At 44.2% G+C, this 20,610-nt stretch overlaps 3 protein-coding genes across 4 annotated transcripts; 1 reads left to right on the plus strand and 2 right to left on the minus strand.

The window, feature by feature from the left end:
• The first annotated feature begins 363 nt into the window (after window positions 1-363).
• polr2j (RNA polymerase II subunit J) lies at window positions 364-4,029 on the plus strand. Its single transcript, XM_084542169.1, has 3 exons — window positions 364-739; window positions 2,405-2,513; window positions 3,848-4,029. Exons 1-3 carry the CDS (start codon window positions 597-599, stop codon window positions 3,947-3,949), a joined length of 354 nt encoding a protein of 117 aa, XP_084398295.1. The 5' UTR covers window positions 364-596; the 3' UTR covers window positions 3,950-4,029.
• Window positions 4,030-4,233: 204 nt separating this feature from the next.
• On the minus strand, window positions 4,234-13,153 carry LOC311486627 (deoxynucleotidyltransferase terminal-interacting protein 1-like). Of its 2 annotated transcripts, none has more exons than XM_084542542.1 (13): window positions 12,812-13,153; window positions 11,302-11,369; window positions 11,129-11,225; window positions 6,888-6,986; window positions 6,512-6,571; window positions 6,379-6,435; window positions 6,179-6,237; window positions 6,065-6,107; window positions 5,898-5,956; window positions 5,763-5,823; window positions 5,621-5,692; window positions 5,481-5,536; window positions 4,234-4,514 (listed from the first exon to the last, which is right to left on the minus strand). In XM_084542542.1, exons 1-13 carry the CDS (start codon window positions 12,884-12,886, stop codon window positions 4,406-4,408), a joined length of 915 nt encoding a protein of 304 aa, XP_084398668.1. In that variant the 5' UTR covers window positions 12,887-13,153; the 3' UTR covers window positions 4,234-4,405. The 2 variants fall into 2 exon arrangements, with proteins under 2 accessions (XP_084398668.1, XP_084398667.1); XM_084542541.1 differs by having other exon boundaries at window positions 11,302-11,372; window positions 12,812-13,151.
• Window positions 13,154-13,410: 257 nt separating this feature from the next.
• On the minus strand, window positions 13,411-20,176 carry pcif1 (phosphorylated CTD interacting factor 1). Its single transcript, XM_084542540.1, has 16 exons — window positions 19,599-20,176; window positions 18,440-18,591; window positions 18,226-18,350; window positions 18,025-18,150; window positions 17,824-17,957; window positions 17,595-17,749; window positions 17,353-17,500; window positions 17,173-17,256; window positions 17,005-17,104; window positions 16,740-16,899; window positions 16,490-16,659; window positions 15,854-15,940; window positions 15,592-15,776; window positions 15,415-15,508; window positions 15,163-15,338; window positions 13,411-15,017 (listed from the first exon to the last, which is right to left on the minus strand). Exons 2-16 carry the CDS (start codon window positions 18,561-18,563, stop codon window positions 14,699-14,701), a joined length of 2,187 nt encoding a protein of 728 aa, XP_084398666.1. The 5' UTR covers window positions 18,564-18,591; window positions 19,599-20,176; the 3' UTR covers window positions 13,411-14,698.
• Between the last annotated feature and the right edge of the window lie 434 nt (window positions 20,177-20,610).

Below are 20,610 nucleotides of genomic sequence, written 5' to 3' on the forward strand. Positions count from 1 at the left end.
TGTTTAACAGAATATGTGTTTGTTATTTATTATTTATTAATGTTTAACAGAATATGTGTTTGTTATTTATTATTTTTTAATGTTTAACAGAATATGTGTTTATTATTTATTAATGTTTAACAGAATATGTGTTTGTTATTTATTAATGTTTAACAGAATATGTGTCTGTTATTTATTATTTTTTAATGTTTAACAGAATATGTGTTTGTTATTTATTATTTATTAATGTTTAACAGAATATGTGTTTATTATTTATTATTTATTCTGCTTCAGCAGATGAAGTCCAACATGGCGGAACACTTTTTATCTGTTTGTTTTTAGATTAATCCGATTAATCGATAAGATCCAAACAGGAAACATGAAGACGAATAAAAACAAGAAGACGTTGGTTTGTTATTGAGACTCATGAGGAACAGGACGCCATGACTGGTCTGGACCAGGTCTGGACGGGTCCGCTAGGTGGCGGTAGTACCGGTAGTACCGGTAGAACAGCACCAACACGAGAAGGAGAAGAAGAACCCAGTAGCGTCAAGACTGACGCAAACCCCAGAAGAAGAAGCTTTTCCGGTTGACTTGTTCGGGCTCAGACTGAGAAGATGAACGCGCCTCCCGCCTTTGAGTCGTTCTTGTTGTTTGAAGGAGAGAAAAAGATCAGCATCACTAAAGACACCAAAGTCCCGAACGCCTGTTTGTTCACCCTGAACAAGGAGGACCACACGCTGGGCAACATCATCCGAGCGTAAGAGGCTAACGGCTAACCTGCTAGCACCACAACACAGAGCTAGGACCGGCTAACCGAAGCTAACAGAGAGCTAACACAGGGAGCTAACACAGGGATGCTAACAAGCCACACTAACAACAACATACTGGGCAGCATGAGCTGAGAAGTTCACATCAGGCTAACATGTTACTAACAACATGCTAACATTTTACTAACAACATGCTAACATGTTACTAACAACATGCCAACATTACTAACAACATGTTACTAACAACATGCTAACATGTTACTAACAACATGCCAACATTACTAACAACATGTTACTAACAACATGCTAACATGTTACTAACAACATGCCAACATGTTACTAACAACATGCTAACATGTTACTAACAACATGCCAACATTACTAACAACATGTTACTAACAACATGCTAACATGTTACTAACAACATGCCAACATGTTACTAACAACATGCCAACATGTTACTAACAACATGTTACTAACAACATGTTACTAACAACATGCCAACATGTTACTAACAACATGTTACTAACATCATGTTACTAACAACATGCCAACATGTTACTAACAACATGTTACTAACAACATGTTACTTACAACATGTTACTAACATCATGTTACTAACAACATGCCAACATGTTACTAACAACATGTTACTAACAACATGTTACTAACATCATGCCAACATGTTACTAACAACATGTTACTTACAACATGCTAACATGTTACTAACAACATGCTAACATGTTACTAAGAATATGCTAACATGTTACTAAGAATATGCTAACATGTTACTAAGAACATGTTACTAAGAACATGCTAACGTGTTACTAAGAACATGCTAACATGTTACTAAGAACATGTTACTAACAACATGCTAACGTGTTACTAACATCAGGCTAACATTACTCACAACATGCTAACATGTTACTAACAACATGCTAACATGTTACTAAGAACATGCTAACATGTTACTAACAACATGCTAACATTACTAACAACATGCTAACGTGTTACTAACAACATGTTACTAACAACATGCTAACATGTTACTAACAACATGCTAACATGTTACTAAGAACATGTTACTAACAACATGCTAACATGTTACTAAGAACATGCTAACGTGTTACTAACATCAGGCTAACATTACTAACAACATGCTAACATGTTACTAACAACATGCTAACATGTTACTAAGAACATGTTACTAACAACATGCTAACATGTTACTAACAGCATGCTAACATGTTACTAAGAACATGTCACTAACAACATGCTAACATGTTACTAACAACATGCTAACATGTTACTAACAACATGTTACTAACAACATGCTAACATGTTACTAACAGCATGCTAACATGTTCTTAGTAACATGTTACTAACAGCATGCTAACATGTTACTAACAACATGCTAACTCAGTAGCTACATCAGCTGATTGAGGCTGTAGACTCGTGTACCTAACTGGTCAGTTACCTGTGTGTGCTCCTGTGAACCAAGATTTTCACAATAAGAGCTTCTGTTTGATCCAACAGCTGACTAAAGTCTTCACTTCCTCACAAACTAAAATAAAAACATTGACCACATGTCTCCTTGACCAATCAGAGACCACTACCTTATCTCATCAGTACACCTGTTCATGTTTGTGTTCCAGTCAGCTGCTGAAGGATCCTCAGGTTCTCTTCGCTGGTTATAAGGTTCCTCATCCTCTGGAACACAAGATTGTCATCAGAGTCCAGACCACACCTGACTACAGTCCACAGGTAACACTAACACACACCTGACTACAGTCCACAGGTAACACACACACACCTGACTACAGTCCACAGGTAACACTAACACACACCTGACTACAGTCCACAGGTAACACACACACACCTGACTACAGTCCACAGGTAACACACACACACCTGACTACAGTCCACAGGTAACACACACACACACCTGACTACAGTCCACAGGTAACACACACACACACCTGACTACAGTCCACAGGTAACACACACACACCTGACTACAGTCCACAGGTAACACACACGCACACCTGACTACAGTCCACAGGTAACACACACGCACACCTGACTACAGTCCACAGGTAACACACACGCACACCTGACTACAGTCCACAGGTAACACACACACACACACACACCTGACTACAGTCCACAGGTAACACACACACACACCTGACTACAGTCCACAGGTAACACACACACACACACACACCTGACTACAGTCCACAGGTAACACACACACACACACACACCTGACTACAGTCCACAGGTAACACACACACACACACACACCTGACTACAGTCCACAGGTAACACACACACACACACACACCTGACTACAGTCCACAGGTAACACTAACACACACACACACCTGACTACAGTCCACAGGTAACACTAACACACACACCTGACTACAGTCCACAGGTAACACACACACACACCTGACTACAGTCCACAGGTAACACACACGCACACCTGACTACAGTCCACAGGTAACACACACACACACGCACACCTGACTACAGTCCACAGGTAACACACACACACACACACACACACACACACACACACCTGACTACAGTCCACAGGTAACACACACACACACACACACACACACACACCTGACTCCAGTCCACAGGTAACACACACACACACACCTGACTACAGTCCACAGGTAACACACACACACACACCTGACTACAGTCCACAGGTAACACACACACACACACACACACACACCTGACTACAGTCCACAGGTAACACTAACACACACACACACACCTGACTACAGTCCACAGGTAACACTAACACACACACACACCTGACTCCAGTCCACAGGTAACACACACACACACACACCTGACTACAGTCCACAGGTAACACACACACACACACACCTGACTCCAGTCCACAGGTAACACTAACACACACACACACCTGACTACAGTCCACAGGTAACACACACACACACACACCTGACTACAGTCCACAGGTAACACACACACACACACACCTGACTCCAGTCCACAGGTAACCTGCAGACAGGTGATGTGTAACAGGAAGTGATGTCATGTTTTGACAGGAAGCATTCACCAACGCCATCACAGACCTGATCAGTGAACTGTCTCTGCTGGAGGAACGCTTCAGAGTCGCCATCAAAGACAAACAGGAAGGCATCGAATGACCCCGCCTCCATCTGATGTCACTTCCTGTTTTGTGTTTTTGTGTTTGTTTGTTTTTTAAATAAAGTGTGATGTCACAGCTCCCTGTTGTCAGCTCATTGGTTGTTGGGAGGCGTTTGATTGGTGATCAGTAATCTGATCGTGGTTTCATCATCAACATGTGACATGAGGGGCGGAGTTTGCAGCAGGTGACCAATCACAATCTCAGTCAAGTCTCAGGTGACTCGTCTGTCTGATCACAGGATGTGATGTCACATTAAAATCAGCTGATAGAAGACAAAGGTCATCAAAGGTCACAACTTTTATTTGTTTTCAACTAAACAGTAAAAATAAAAACTGGAAGGAGTCAATAGAATCAGAGTCTGCTCGTCACATGATCAGTGTCTCTTCATTCGTCCATTACAGACCTATCGGGGTCAGAGGTTGGTGTGTTGGGGGGGCGGGGTCAGGGGTCGGGGTCAGAGGTCAGTGTCTCTTTGGGCCTCCATGGCTCTCTGCATCTTCTCCACCATCCAAATGGGAACCGTGAACGGCTTCAGCTCGTCCATCCTGACGTCTGGACACTCCCTGAACACACATCAGTAGACACACATCAGTAGACACACACATCAGTACACACACATCAGTAGACACACACATCAGTACACACACATCAGTACACACACACATCAGTAGACACACATCAGTAGACACACACATCAGTAGACACACATCAGTAGACACACACATCAGTACACACACATCAGTACACACACACATCAGTACACACACATCAGTAGACACACACATCAGTAGACACACATCAGTAGACACACACATCAGTAGACACACATCAGTAGACACACACATCAGTAGACACACATCAGTAGACACACACATCAGTACACACACATCAGTAGACACACACATCAGTACACACACATCAGTAGACACACACATCAGTACACACACATCAGTACACACACACATCAGTACACACACATCAGTAGACACACACATCAGTAGACACACATCAGTAGACACACACATCAGTAGACACACATCAGTAGACACACACATCAGTACACACACACATCAGTACACACACACATCAGTACACACACATCAGTACACACACATCAGTACACACACACATCAGTGAACACACACATCAGTGAACACACACAAGTACACACCACCAGGTAGCAAACAGCTATGCTACATGTCTGGAGCAGGTTATCCAGTCTTTAGAGCAGCGAACCAGGACGACGTCACTAAATGTATCTGATGCTATAATGAAATGTGGCTTCACTACCTGGGAAGGAGGGGCGGGGCTAAGGGGAGGGGCTGAGGGGCTGAGGGGCAGGGCTGAGGGGCTGAGGGGCGGGGCTGAGGGACGGGGCTGAGGGGCGGGGCTACATTACATCTACATCACATGTGGCTCAGGTTTAAACATACCTTCACTCTCAGACCACAAATAACAAACTGCCTGAGCTGGGACGTCCTGCTAAATGTGTTGCAGTCACATGGAGGGGGTGTGGCCTATGCCCTCACCTGTACTCGTCGCTGCGGGACAGATCCTGGATGTCCTCCTCAATCAGCAGGTAGGCCTGGACAGGGAGACAGTAAAGACGACGTGAAGACAAAGAACTAAGACTGCAGCAGAGACGTTACCACGACGACAGCTTCCTCACCATCTTCCCTCCTGTGGCCCTCATGTGGTGTCTCTCAGCCAACCACTGCTTGTCCTTTGCATCTGCTGCATACTGAGACACAACACACAGCTGTTACATCACTTCCTGTCTGTTACACCTGAACCAGGAGCGACTTGTTTACCTTGAACAGGTCCGAGTGTTTGATGTAGATCCGTCCTCTGGTCCCGCCCATCCCCAGCGCCCTGCAGTGACATCACTTCCTGTCAGTTTGTCTCCATGTTACAGTGTCGATAAAGTTTACTTGATGATGACTCACTTGTTGGCTCTGGAGCCGAGAACAAACGTGCTGCTGTCGCTGAGTCTGGTCGGATCCCACTGAAACACAAACACTGTTCAGTCACATGACCCCTGACGGTGCGTACAGCTGACTGCGGTCAGGTGATGATGATGATGATGATGATGATGTGCTCAGTGTGGACTCACCTTCGGCCCCTCCCTCTTGACAGGATCAGCCTTGAGCTTCACTCTGAGGACAGACAGGTATTAATGACTGACGAGTCCATCAGGACATGATGATGTCACACGTCAGGTACTCACTGAGAGGAAAAGCCCAGATGACGTTCAGACGGCGGGACGGGACCTGGACGGCTCTTCCTCTGAGGACAAACAATCAGATCAATGTCTCATCAATATCAGATTAAAGTCTGATTAATTTCAGATTAATTTCAGATAAATATCAGATTAATATCAGATTAATATCAGATTAATTTCAGATTAATTTCAGATTAATATCAGACCTTCTTGGGGAAGGGGCTTCCTCTCTGACCACAGTCTTCATCAGCAGGTCTGGGCCTCTGGGAGGACACAGAGAACCAGATGAGAATAGCACAGGTGCTCCCGTTTTTACCTGGTCAGTCTGACGACTCCTACCTTGATAGCAATCTCTGGCCCCGCCCTCTTCACCTCAGCATCTGGAAACAGTTGTTTAGCCTGGTAATGACATCACAGACAGGTGAGGTCAAAGTTCACATAATCTTACGTAACCAACAGCTGTTAAATCCCTCACACCTTCAGCCCTCGTCCACCTGCACTCTCTACACACACATTCACACACATACATTTACACTGTTGTTAATTATTATTCTTTTATCTCACTCTGCCACACAGTTGTTTTACATGCTGCTAAGCCACTTTACTCTTTTATATCAACGTCACTTTAACTCTCCACTCTCACTAATCACATTCATGTGTGTTTTTACTGCAGCTGAACCAGAGAGACACTAATCTGTTTCACTGGACAACTTACGTGTTCCAGGACGTTCCTGCAGGCCTCCCTGATCAGCTGATCAGTCTGAACTTCGTCTCCAACGTTCTCCTTTACGTTCTCTGCTGCCTTCTCAAAGAACTAAAAGCAACACAAACACACATCTGTTCATATCTGTTCACATGTTTATATCTGTTCACACCTGTTTATATCGGTTCACACCTGTTTATATCTGTTCACACCTGTTATATCTGTTCACACCTGTTATATCTGTTCACATGTTTATATCTGTTCACACCTCTTTATATCTGTTCACACCTCTTTTGTATCTGTGCACACCTGTTTATATCTGTTCACACCTGTTTATATCTGTTCACACCTGTTTATATCTGTTCACATCTATTTATATCTGTTCACACCTGTTATATCTGTTCACACCTGTTATATCTGTTCACATGTTTATATCTGTTCACACCTCTTTATATCTGTTCACACCTCTTTTGTATCTGTGCACACCTGTTTATATCTGTTCACACCTGTTTATATCTGTTCACACCTGTTTATATCTGTTCACATGTTTATATCTGTTCACACCTGTTTATATCTGTTCACACCTGTTTATATCTGTTCACATTTTTATATCTGTTCACACCTGTTATATCTGTTCACATGTTTATATCTGTTCACACCTGTTATATCTGTTCACATGTTTATATCTGTTCACACCTCTTTATATCTGTTCACACCTCTTTTGTATCTGTTCACCTGTTTATATCTGTTCACCTGTTTATATCTGTTTATATCTGTTCACATGTTTATATCTGTTCACACCTGTTTATATCTGTTTATATCTGTTCACCTGTTTATATCTGTCCACACCTGTTTATATCTGTTCACCTGTTTATATCTGTCCACACCTGTTTATATCTGTCCACACCTGTTTATATCTGTCCACACCTGTTTATATCTGTCCACATGTTTATATCTGTTCACACCTGTTTATATCTGTTCACATGTTTATATCTGTTCACACCTGTTTATATCTGTTCACATGTTTATATCTGTTCACCTGTTTATATCTGTTCACCTGTTTATATCTGTTCACACCTGTTCACACCTGTTTATATCTGTTCACATGTTTATATCTGTTCACACCTGTTTATATCTGTTCACACCTCTTTATATCTGTTCACACCTCTTTATATCTGTTCACCTGTTTATATCTGTCCACACCTGTTTATATCTGTTCACACCTGTTTATATCTGTTCACATGTTTATATCTGTTCACACCTGTTTATATCTGTTCACACCTGTTCACACCTGTTTATATCTGTTTATATCTGTTCACCTGTTTATATCTGTTCACACCTGTTTATATCTGTTCACCTGTTTATATCTGTTCACACCTGTTTATATCTGTCCACACCTGTTTATATCTGTCCACACCTGTTTATATCTGTTCACACCTGTTTATATCTGTTTATATCTGTTTATATCTGTTCACACCTGTTTATATCTGTTTATATCTGTTCACACCTGTTTATATCTGTTCACATGTTTATATCTGTTCACACCTGTTTATATCTGTTTATATCTGTTCACACCTGTTATATCTGTTCACACCTGTTTATATCTGTTCACACCTGTTTATATCTGTTCACATGTTTATATCTGTTCACACCTGTTTATATCTGTTCACATGTTTATATCTGTTCACACCTGTTTATATCTGTTCACACCTGTTTATATCTGTCCACACCTGTTTATATCTGTCCACACCTGTTTATATCTGTCCACACCTGTTTATATCTGTCCACATGTTTATATCTGTCCACATGGTTATATCTGTCCACATGTTTATATCTGTTCACACCTGTTTATATCTGTTCACACCTGTTTATATCTGTTCACACCTGTTTATATCTGTTCACCTGTTTATATCTGTTCACCTGTTTATATCTGTCCACACCTGTTTATATCTGTTCACACCTGTTTATATCTGTTCACACCTGTTTATATCTGTTCACCTGTTTATATCTGTCCACACCTGTTTATATCTGTTCACACCTGTTTATATCTGTTCACATGTTTATATCTGTTCACACCTGTTTATATCTGTTCACACCTCTTTATATCTGTTCACCTGTTTATATCTGTCCACACCTGTTTATATCTGTTCACACCTGTTTATATCTGTTCACATGTTTATATCTGTTCACACCTGTTCACACCTGTTCACACCTGTTTATATCTGTTCACCTGTTTATATCTGTTCACCTGTTTATATCTGTTCACACCTGTTTATATCTGTTCACATGTTTATATCTGTTCACACCTGTTTATATCTGTTCACATGTTTATATCTGTTCACACCTGTTTATATCTGTTTATATCTGTTCACACCTGTTTATATCTGTTTATATCTGTTCACACCTGTTTATATCTGTTCACATGTTTATATCTGTTCACACCTGTTTATATCTGTTTATATCTGTCCACACCTCATATATCTGTTCACACCTGTTTATATCTGTTCACATGTTTATATCTGTTCACACCTGTTTATATCTGTTCACATGTTTATATCTATTCACACCTGTTTATATCTGTTTATATCTGTTCACACCTGTTATATCTGTTCACATGTTTATATCTGTTTATATCTGTTCACACCTGTTTATATCTGTTCATACCTGTTTATATCTGTTCACACCTGTTTATATCTGTTTATATCTATTCACACATGTTTATATCTGTTCACACCTGTTTATATCTATTCACACCTGTTTATATCTGTTTATATCTATTCACACCTGTTTATATCTATTCACACCTGTTTATATCTGTTCACCTGTTTATATCTGTCCACACCTGCTTATATCTGTTCACACCTGTTTATATCTGTTTATATCTATTCACACCTGCTTATATCTGTTCACACCTGTTTATATCTGTTTATATCTATTCACACCTGTTTATATCTGTTTATATCTATTCACACCTGTTTATATCTGTTTATATCTATTCACACCTGTTTATATCTGTTCACACCTGCTTATATCTGTCCACACCTGCTTATATCTGTCCACCTGTTTATATCTGTTCACACCTGTTTATATCTGTTCACACCTGCTTATATCTGTCCACACCTGCTTATATCTGTCCACACCTGTTTATATCTGTTCACATGTTTATATCTGTTTATATCTGTTGACACCTGTTTATATCTGTCCACATGTTTATATCTGTTTATATCTGTTCACACCTGCTTATATCTGTTCACACCTGTTTATATCTATTCACACCTGTTTATATCTGTTCACATGTTTATATCTGTTTATATCTGTTCACACCTGCTTATATCTGTTCACACCTGCTTATATCTATTCACACCTGCTTATGTCTGTTCACACCTGTTTATATCTGTTCACACCTGTTTATATCTGTTCACACCTGTTTATATCTGTTTACATGTTTATATCTGTTCACACCTGTTTATATCTGTTCACACCTGTTTATATCTGTTCACACATGTTTATATCTGTTCACACATGTTTATATCTGTTCACACCTGTTTATATCTATTCACACCTGTTTATATCTGTTTATATCTGTCCACACCTGCTTATATCTGTTCACACCTGTTTATATCTATTCACACCTGTTTATATCTGTTCACACCTGTTTATATCTATTCACACCTGTTTATATCTGTTTATATCTGTCCACACCTGCTTATATCTGTTCACACCTGTTTATATCTATTCACACCTGTTTATATCTGTTCACACCTGCTTATATCTGTTCACACCTGTTTATATCTGTTTATATCTATTCACACCTGTTTATATCTGTTCACACCTGTTTATATCTATTCACACCTGTTTATATCTGTTCACACCTGCTTATATCTGTTCACACCTGCTTATATCTGTTCACACCTGTTTATATCTGTTTATATCTGTCCACACCTGCTTATATCTGTTCACACCTGTTTATATCTATTCACACCTGTTTATATCTGTTCACACCTGCTTATATCTGTTCACACCTGCTTATATCTGTTCACACCTGTTTATATCTGTTTATATCTATTCACACCTGTTTATATCTGTTCACACCTGCTTATATCTGTTCACACCTGTTTATATCTGTTTATATCTATTCACACCTGTTTATATCTGTTCACACCTGTTTATATCTGTTCACACCTGTTTATATCTGTTCACACATCTTCCACATCTATCCACACCCACCCACTCTCTCCAGTGTGACCTCTGACCTTGTGGTACTTCCTGAACACAGCCATGATGTCATCATTGAAGCTGGGCTGAAGCACCGCCCTCAACAGGTCCATGGACACCTGAGGATCAGTGTAGCTGCACACAGGTATAATCATGTCAATCAATTAATTAATCTATCATCTATCAATCAATCACTGATCAATCAGCTGACCTGACAGTCATGTGTGAGCGTCGTCCTCTTTTTTGAATCTGTCGATGTTTGATCATCAGGTTCCACGGCTTCTAAACACAGTTATTGATCAACAGTTATTGATCACCAGTTATTGATCACCAGTTATTGGTCACCAGTTATTGGTCACCAGTTATTGATCACCAGTTATTGATCACCAGTTATTGATCACCAGTTATTGATCACCAGTTATTGGTCACTAGTTATTGGTCACTAGTTATTGATCACCAGTTATTGATCACCAGTTATTGGTCACCAGTTATTGGTCACTAGTTATTGATCACCAGTTATTGATCACCAGTTATTGGTCACCAGTTATTGATCACCGATTATTGATCACCAGTTATTGATCACCAGTTATTGGTCACCAGTTATTGGTCACTAGTTATTGGTCACCAGTTATTGGTCACCAGTTATTGATGACTAGTTATTGATGACCAGTTATTGGTCACCAGTTATTGGTCACCAGTTATTGGTCACTAGTTATTGATCACTAGTTATTGATCACAAGTTACTGGTCACCAGTTATTGATCACCAGTTATTGGTCACCAGTTATTGGTCACTAGTTATTGATCACTAGTTATTGATCAACAGTTATTGATTACCAGTTATTGGTCACCAGTTATTGATCACCAGTTATTGATGACTAGTTATTGGTCACCAGTTATTGGTCACTAGTTATTGGTCACCACTTATTGGTCAACAGTTATTGATCACTAGTTATTGATCACCAGTTATTGATGACTAGTTATTGATCACTAGTTATTGATCACCAGTTATTGATCACCAGTTATTGGTCACCACTTATTGGTCACTAGTTATTGATCACCAGTTATTGATGACTAGTTATTGATCACCAGTTATTGATCACCAGTTATTGGTCACCACTTATTGATCACCAGTTATTGATCACTAGTTATTGATTATCAGTTATTGGTCACTAGTTATTGGTCACCAGTTATTGGTCACCAGTTATTGATCACTAGTTATTGGTCACCAGTTATTGGTCACTAGTTATTGGTCACCAGTTATTGGTCACCAGTTATTGATCACTAGTTATTGGTCACCAGTTATTGGTCACCAGTTATTGATCACCAGTTATTGATTATCAGTTATTGGTCACTAGTTATTGGTCACCAGTTATTGGTCACCAGTTATTGATCACTAGTTATTGGTCACCAGTTATTGGTCAGCAGTTATTGATCACCAGTTATTGATCACTATCACAGATTTAATTTTACATAAACAAACTTTATTGACACAGAGCCTGACGTCACTTCTATAAGACTGAACAGAGTCACGTGAGCTTATTGATCATCTTTATAAACTAATTGTTCACCTGAGTCGCTGTTGAAGAATAATTTGTTTTATATTTAACAACCTACAGTTCTGATAAATAATGAAATGATTATTATACCATAAAAATAATTTCCGGTATTATATTATTCCGGCTAGGCTAGCTCGTTAGCTTCTGTTAGCTGCGGTTCTTACCGGGCTCTGTTCCGGTTGCTCTGGCCCGTCCTGCTCCAGCCAGTCCCGGCCTCCCTCGCTGCGGTGAGCACCCATGATATATCAGAGCTAAGAGTCCGGTCCGGTCCGGTCCGGGTCCAGTCTAGTCCAGCGAGTGTAACAGTAGCTGAAGGTGGCTAACACTAGTAGCTAACGGTGGCAGCTAACGGGGTTTAATCTCCGTAGCAGATGTTTCAAACTCCCGTTACCGATGAGTTTGTGAGACGTTAACGCTGAGATATAAACATCTGATCAGTGATAAATAACAAACTGATCATCAACCATCGACTCTTTAACGGACTACGGTTTGTAACCGGAAATTACACTTCGGTCGCTTCCGCTTTGATAACATTAGCAACAACAGCAGCAGCTCTTCCGGTGTGTTCCTTTCAAAATAAAAGAGAGCTCACTGAAGTAGAGAAAGTGATTTATTTTGATGTTCAAATCTCATCAGTTATTGATCAGTGTGTAACAACCTTTGTTTTTATTGATCAACATCAGATCAAAGTCATGTCCTCAGTTTGATGTTTATTGAAGAAGAAAGTCAAATGTCAACAACAGGAAATGAACGTTTAAAATAAAACCTGTTTCTCTGGTTGATCAGCTCCTGTTTGTAGTGTTTGTTGTTGTTTGTTTGTTTAGGGACGTGTCCTGTGTGTGAGAAGGACGAGCTGCTCTGGTTGTGTTGTTTAAATATATCTTTACTGCAGTCTGTTTGCAGGACGAAGGACAGAAACTTGGTACATCATGTTTTCTGCCGGACAAACGTCTCAGCTCAACAAAGTTGGTACATTTTCAAAATAAGACAAACTGAAGAGATAAAAATGAGAGAAGAACCATCCTGACGTCTTCCTACTTTAATTTAGGATTATTTCATACAGACACTAAAACGTCTCCAGTCTGTTTCCTGCGTCCAACATTAGCCTAGCTTAGCACAAACACTGGGAGCAGAAACCGGCCAATAGATGTAAAGACGAAGTTCATGCACAAGAGAAACAGACGTTCTACAGATAGAGATCTTCTTAGAACACTTTGGTTTAGTTTAAAACACTCTGATCTTTAAAAAGGTTAAATTAAGTCAAATAAAAAAAAGAAGCTTCAACATCAACAGTCCCACTGTACACTATCTACACTGATGTCACACCTGACTGGACCATCGACCAGCCAATCAGAGAAGAGACGGCAGTCAGGAAGTGGGAGGAGCCACAGATCTCCTTTAAATAAATTCTAAACTCAAATTAAAAGTATTGATGACCAAACATTTATAAACACTGAGAGAAACGATTTCAAAAAAGTTAATAAATGCTTAAACTACATGAGAAGGAGAACATGAAGCTCATCACACCGCCGCCGTCCGACCAGTCTGACTCCGCCTCCTCCACGAGCCGGCTGGGTCCGTTACCCACAATCCACTGTGGGAGGTTACAGAGAAGGAGACGAAGCCAGAAGTGAGATTGAGTCCCACTCAAATTACAAGTAGAAACGATAGCTGCCGTACCAACCGCTCACCCAGCCCTACTGGCGCGGGGCCCAATCAGAGCCCTCTGCTGGCGCGGGGCCCGATCAGAGCCCTCCGCTGGCGCGGGGCCCGATCAGAGCCCTCCGCTGGCCTATCACATGACATCACAGTTGAATCAAAGGTTTTTATTGGTGTAGCCCAACAAACGTTCCAGTGCAATGGCCAATCAGAACAGCTGAGGGGAGGGGTTGGATCAGGCCCCGCCCCCTGCTGGCAGAAGGGCACTGTATGAGCTGAGGGTGTGCTACAGGTGCTGGTGAGGGACAAACTGAACAGAAAGAAGAGTCAGCAAACACAGAAACGTTAACTCTCCAGCAGGTGGGGGCGTGGTTAGGATAAGCCCCGCCCATTCAGACAGCAGCCATCTTGTCTTGAGGACTGCTACTACTGCTGCTGCTGCTGCTGCTGCTATTGTTGTTGTTGTCATGGGCACCTGGTGATGCCACGCTCTGTGTCCTATCAGAAGCCTTGGGGGCGGAGTCTCTCTCTCCAGCAGCGGCGGGGGCGGGGCCAGGGGAGGACAGGGAGGAGCTGCGTGTCAAGGCAGGGCGGTATGCTGCTGTCAGCTCGGCCAGTCGCTCCGGAGTCGGACCCCACTTCGCAAAACCAGCATCGTTCTGGAGGAAGAGTACGGCGGTACCGTGGACAGCCCGGTAGTACATCTCATCCCTGGGGGAACAGAGCAGTACCCGTTATACACGTTACCATGGTGACAGAAGTAAGAGTGTTACCAGTACTGATACAAGTACCAGTAGTACTGTCCAAATTGTAGGAGTACCAGTAGCAGGGTCACCAGTACAAGTACCAGTAGTACCTCTTGCAGATGTGCTGACTCCCAGACCGGTACTCGTGCTCGTAGGCTGGGACATTCATCTGGTGACGAAGGAACCGGCTTCCCTCCATACGGGTCAGAGCCGGCGTCACGGGGTCACGCCACTCAGGGACGAAAACGATGAAGGACAGAGGCTCTGAGGACTTGTCCAACAACTCCTAAGGGACAAGGACCGCAGTTAGTCCACAGAACGAGACAGACAGGGACTCGAAACAAACTGGTGGTTGGACTGACCTCAAAATGTGTCACCATGGTGTCCATCAGCTCCTCACAGAAGGGAGGGTTGGCTTCAAACGAGCCGCTGATGGGACAGAAGGACAAGAACGGCCTGGAAACACAACAGGGTTATCTGAGTGTTACTCAGGTGTGTACAGATGAGTGCAGGTGTGTACAGATGTGCGTCCATCTCACCCTCTGGATCCGAAGAAGCCGTCGGTGTCGGGGAACGCTGAGCAGAACTGTTTGAAGTAGCAGTTGAGCGGCGAAGCGAAACACTCAAAGGACACGCCGAACTGACGGTTCAACGCTTCAAACACAGACACCGGCAGCGCCCCCTGCAGGCCCGTCCCCTCGTTAGCGCCGCTGCCGAACATCACCTGGACACACACACGCTTTGTTAACAGCCGTCACCACGGTAACAGCAGCCGAAACCTGACTGGCTGAATCAGCTGACCTGGTATCTCTTGAGGAGGCACCAGACTCTGGACAGGAATTTCTCAAACCGGGGGTCGTCTATACAGCTGTACCTGTACAACAGCTCCTGGACAGGTAGAGAGACGGGTCAGAGAGAACCAGGTAGAGAGACGGGTCAGAGAGAACCAGGTAGAGAGACGGGTCAGAGAGACGGGTCAGAGAGAACCAGGTGGAGAGACGGGTCAGAGAGAACCAGGTAGAGAGACGGGTCAGAGAGACGGGTCAGAGAGAACCAGGTAGAGAGACGGGTCAGAGAGACGGGTCAGAGAGAACCAGGTAGAGAGACGGGTCAGAGAGAACCAGGTAGAGAGACGGGTCAGAGAGACGGGTCAGAGAGAACCAGGTAGAGAGACGGGTCAGAGAGACGGGTCAGAGAGAACCAGGTAGAGAGACGGGTCAGAGAGAACCAGGTAGAGAGACGGGTCAGAGAGACGGGTCAGAGAGAACCAGGTAGAGAGACGGGTCACAGAGAACCAGGCAGAGAGACAAACAGGTAGACATGTGGAGACGGGTAAAGAGAGACAGTATTAAGTCACTGGACAATAAAATTCACGTTAGAGTCATAGTCAATAACAGGACAGGGACCAGGACCAGGACCCAAACCAGGACCACTAACCAGCTTGCTGAAGTGTCCTCTGTTGACCTTGACCATCTCCCCTTTGAAGCGGAGACAGGCCACGTCGTTCTCAAAGTGAAGCTCTACCCGGGGGAGGGGGGGCGATGCCATGGCGAGACGCACCGGGTAGCAGTACACCAGGCGGGAAGGCGGCGGCGATGCACACGCCTCTGATGGACAGGTACAACACACAGGTGAGTGACAAGCAGCCACGGATGCCTCAGTCTGGACAGATCAGGTGAGTCAGTACCTGTGGGCGGTTCCGGCAGGAGGCTCAGGTGAGTCTGTCTGAGGCGGCGGCTGTACTCGGCCGACAGCTGGTAGATCTTAGAACAGATTCCCTCCACAGAGTCCTTGGCCACGGCCGCTACGTGAGGACCACACTGCTGCCTGAGGTGCTCCAGACGGTCCTGGAGACACACAGGAGAACATCACCAGCTGTTCTACCGGGTGGAACATCAGGGGGAGAAGGACAGGTGAAGGTGAGGGGACGTGAACGTTGCAGAAGCAGTTACCATGTAGTCCTCCTTGCTTGCAGAGTGGTCTCGGCGCAGCCAGCTCATGGTGTCCTCAGCATTCCACTTCACCACCTTTCTGCTCTCAGGACTCGCATTCCTGCAGAGGTCAGAGGTCAGAGGAGTCCTCAGAAGGACGGAGGTCTGTGATTGGCCGCTGAGACTTACCTGGAATCAATCATCTTCTTAGCAGCTTCAGCGTATTTGAACAGCAGCTTCCGAGCTTCTTCTTTGTACTTGATACGAGACAATCTGAGACACAGGTTCATGATGAGTCATCAGTGACACTCAACAGGTGCACATAACACACACACACACAGGTAGACAGACAGGTAGACAGACAGGTACCTGATGGGGATGTCGTTCATCACCTCTCTGAACATGGACGGTGAAATCACCGGCTCACAGTCGCTGGGCAGTAAGGGGTCATGACCTTTGTCGATGACCTTCCTCTCCAGCAGCCAGCGGTTGAAGGACTCACGAGGAGGATCGATTCCTGCAGACATGATCCAGGTGAGTCTGATGGGCTACCTGCGTACAGGTGAGTCTGATGGGTCACCTGAGCACAGGTGAACATTCAAACATCCTACCTTCTCTCTGGTGGCACAGCTCGTGGTAGTGTTGCCTCAGCTTGGTGACGAGTTGCGCCCTCTGCAGCTCTATCTCAGGGTGGGGGGGCAGGTGGCTAGCGGAGGGGTGCTCTCTGATCACAGCGTTGGTCTGGACGTCCAGGTCCCAGTACACACTGAAACAACAACACCTGGTCAACATCTGGATCAGAGGATCGCCAACCGGAGGGGGCGGGGCCTCAGTACTCACACAGCTGGCCTGTAGGGGGCGGGGGCAGGGCTTTGTGTTGTGGGTGTGGCCGGCTGGGCCTGTTTGTCTTCAGGGGCGGAGCTCCAGGGTTTGACCCCAGGTGTGCTGGGAGAGATGGGCGTGGTGGGCTCCACCTGAAACAACAGACATGTTACACTCCATTTCCCAGAAGCCAGTGCACTCCAGTCACCTGACACTTACTTTAACACGCTTGAAGCTGTTAGGCCCCGCCCCCTGCTCCTCAGAGCTCCTCCTCTTCCTCTGACCGTTACCGAGGTTACTGTCTCCGCCCTCTGCCGGAGCCGCATTCAGACCTAAAGGATCAGACTGGAGACAAACTGATCAATGACCTGATCGACACGTACTGATCCCTGATTGGTTACTGATTGGACAAGGACTCACAATGACGTCATGCTGACCCAGAACTGGGACCTCCCACAGGCTCTGATTGGTGAATCTGTTGAAGTAGTACGGCCGGTTCTCCCTCCGCGACCAGCACTTGGACCATCCCGCCTGGACGAGCTCATCTGAGAGACAGACGGGTCAGAGGATGAGTCTGGGTGAGAGAGACGGGTCAGAGACAGAGAGACAGAGAGGGAGGGAGAGACAGGTGTACCTGGGAGCTCAGGTGTTTTAGTGGTGGACGGAGAAAGGGGTGGTCCCTGAGAGGAGGCGGGGCCAGAGGGAGACAACATTGTGGCCGCCTCCCCCTTTACTGATCCCTGGCTGTCATTGGACATCTCAGCTGCTTGTCAGAATGACATCGACCTGCGGGGACAGGAAGAGATGCTGAGACTTTCAGAATAAAATACAAGACTGATGTAATGTCAAGTGATCAACCTGAAGACCTGGAGGACGTGAAGTATTAATGTCAGAGTACTGTTTCACCGTTAGACACACCTGGTCTCACCTGATGTGTTTATGTTTACTGGAGAAAAGCATTTTATGTTTATATGATACGGTCACAAACAAAAACATGAAAACCTGGGAGGGAAAAGAGGTTTACTATCCAGTACAACTAAACGGCCCACCTGACAGGTGTACATGTCCTAAAGAAAGCATAAAGTCCCACAACGGATCAGAGTCCGGACTGATCAGACCGGGTCTGTCAGACTCGATCAGGCTGTAACGTTTCTTCCAGGTCCTTCTGTCTAAACGCAGCGTCTCAGTGAATATAAGTTAAAATAAATGAATATAAACGACCACATTCATTAATCAGCAGTTAATGATCCAAGATGTTTGTGTCACTTCAATCACGATCTTCACATTTGATCGTGTTTTCTTTCCCAAACGCAGAAACGAGCGCCATGGTTACACGCATGCGCCTGGTGGACTTTCCAAACAAACAGGGAGGAGGGGGAGGGAGCGGGGGAGAGGGGGGAGGACAACAAAAGGCTGCGGTTGCTCCTCCGTCGCCCGGGCTCAACACACGGAATCAGCGGCGGTCCGTACCGGTCCACCGCGCTGCCGAACCGGACCCGAGCGCCATAAACACACCGAGCAGGACGAGCCCGCCGGTAGCTCAGCCTCTAGCGGCCATTTGGCGCCTCCCGCTCGGTCTGGAATCAGAGACGCAGCTGCTGTTCCGCCGCCACTTCTCTCACAAGATGGCGGACACGCCCCTGCCACAGCGCTGCGCGCCTTCTCCAACATTTCTGCTCCGTACTGCTAACTCTGCCTCCCCGTATCCCGTTGCGCCGGTTCATCTGAAACCCAAAACCTTCCGCCGCGTGTCGGTGCGGTCCGAGTGCCCCTGCGGGGTCGTTTGCTCTTACCTTGACAGGTTAAGTTGCGGACAGTTGCGGGTTCTGCGCGCTTGTTTCGGGTCCTCCGCGCCGCTCCCTCCCCGCCTGCTCAGACATCTTTACAGGGACCCGGGCTGAATCACTGCGCATGCGCCGCGCCTGACCTGCTTCCGGTCCTGAGGTGTCCAGTTCCCGCCGCCATGTTGAGAAGGTCAAAGCTGATGAAAAGTACCTGATAAATATCGGAAAGCAAACGTGTTTAACATTATAAAACATATAAAAAATATAAAAATATAATATATAAATAAAACATACAAATGGAAATATAAGCATCATAAAATATACACAAATAAAAAATAACATCATAAAACATATCTTTTACTTTTAGCGGTTGTCTTCAGGGGTCACCACAGCCAATCATCTGCTTCCATCTCACCCCATCTCCTGAATAAGGCCAGTTCATTAGGTACACTAGTGCAGTGATTCTAATCTGAATAAGGCCAGTTCATTAGGTACAGTTGTCCAGTTCATTAGGTACACTAGTGCAGTGATTTTAATCTGAATAAGGCCAGTTCATTAGGTACAGTTGTCCAGTTCATTAGGTACACTAGTGCAGTGATTCTAATCTGAATAAGGCCAGTTCATTAGGTACACTAGTGATAAGGTTCAAATCTAAATAATGCAGTGATGTAGAAAAAGAAAGGTGGTCATTCACCTGGATGAACACTATAGAGGATGGGGAGGGGGGTGCAGATCCGATGTCAGTATTGGGGGGGGGGGGGGGGGGGCACAAAAGTGATTTTTTTTTGCGGGTATGTAACTCATACCATGGCACCATAAATCACAACTACGTAGAGGCTCACCATATCATTCAAAAAGTACTGCACAGGGAATCATTTATTGTGCTTACCTTTCTTGTTTATTTGTCCTAAACAGCCAACAGCGTGTATCACTGCTTAGTTAACTGTTATATTAGTAAATCATAATATTAAGGACATGTAGTGTCTACTCATCCCCAATTCTTCTCACCATCTTCCTCTTC

Source organism: Chelon labrosus (assembly GCF_963514085.1).
Source record: "Chelon labrosus genome assembly, chromosome: 4".
NCBI classification, from domain to species: domain Eukaryota; kingdom Metazoa; phylum Chordata; class Actinopteri; order Mugiliformes; family Mugilidae; genus Chelon; species Chelon labrosus.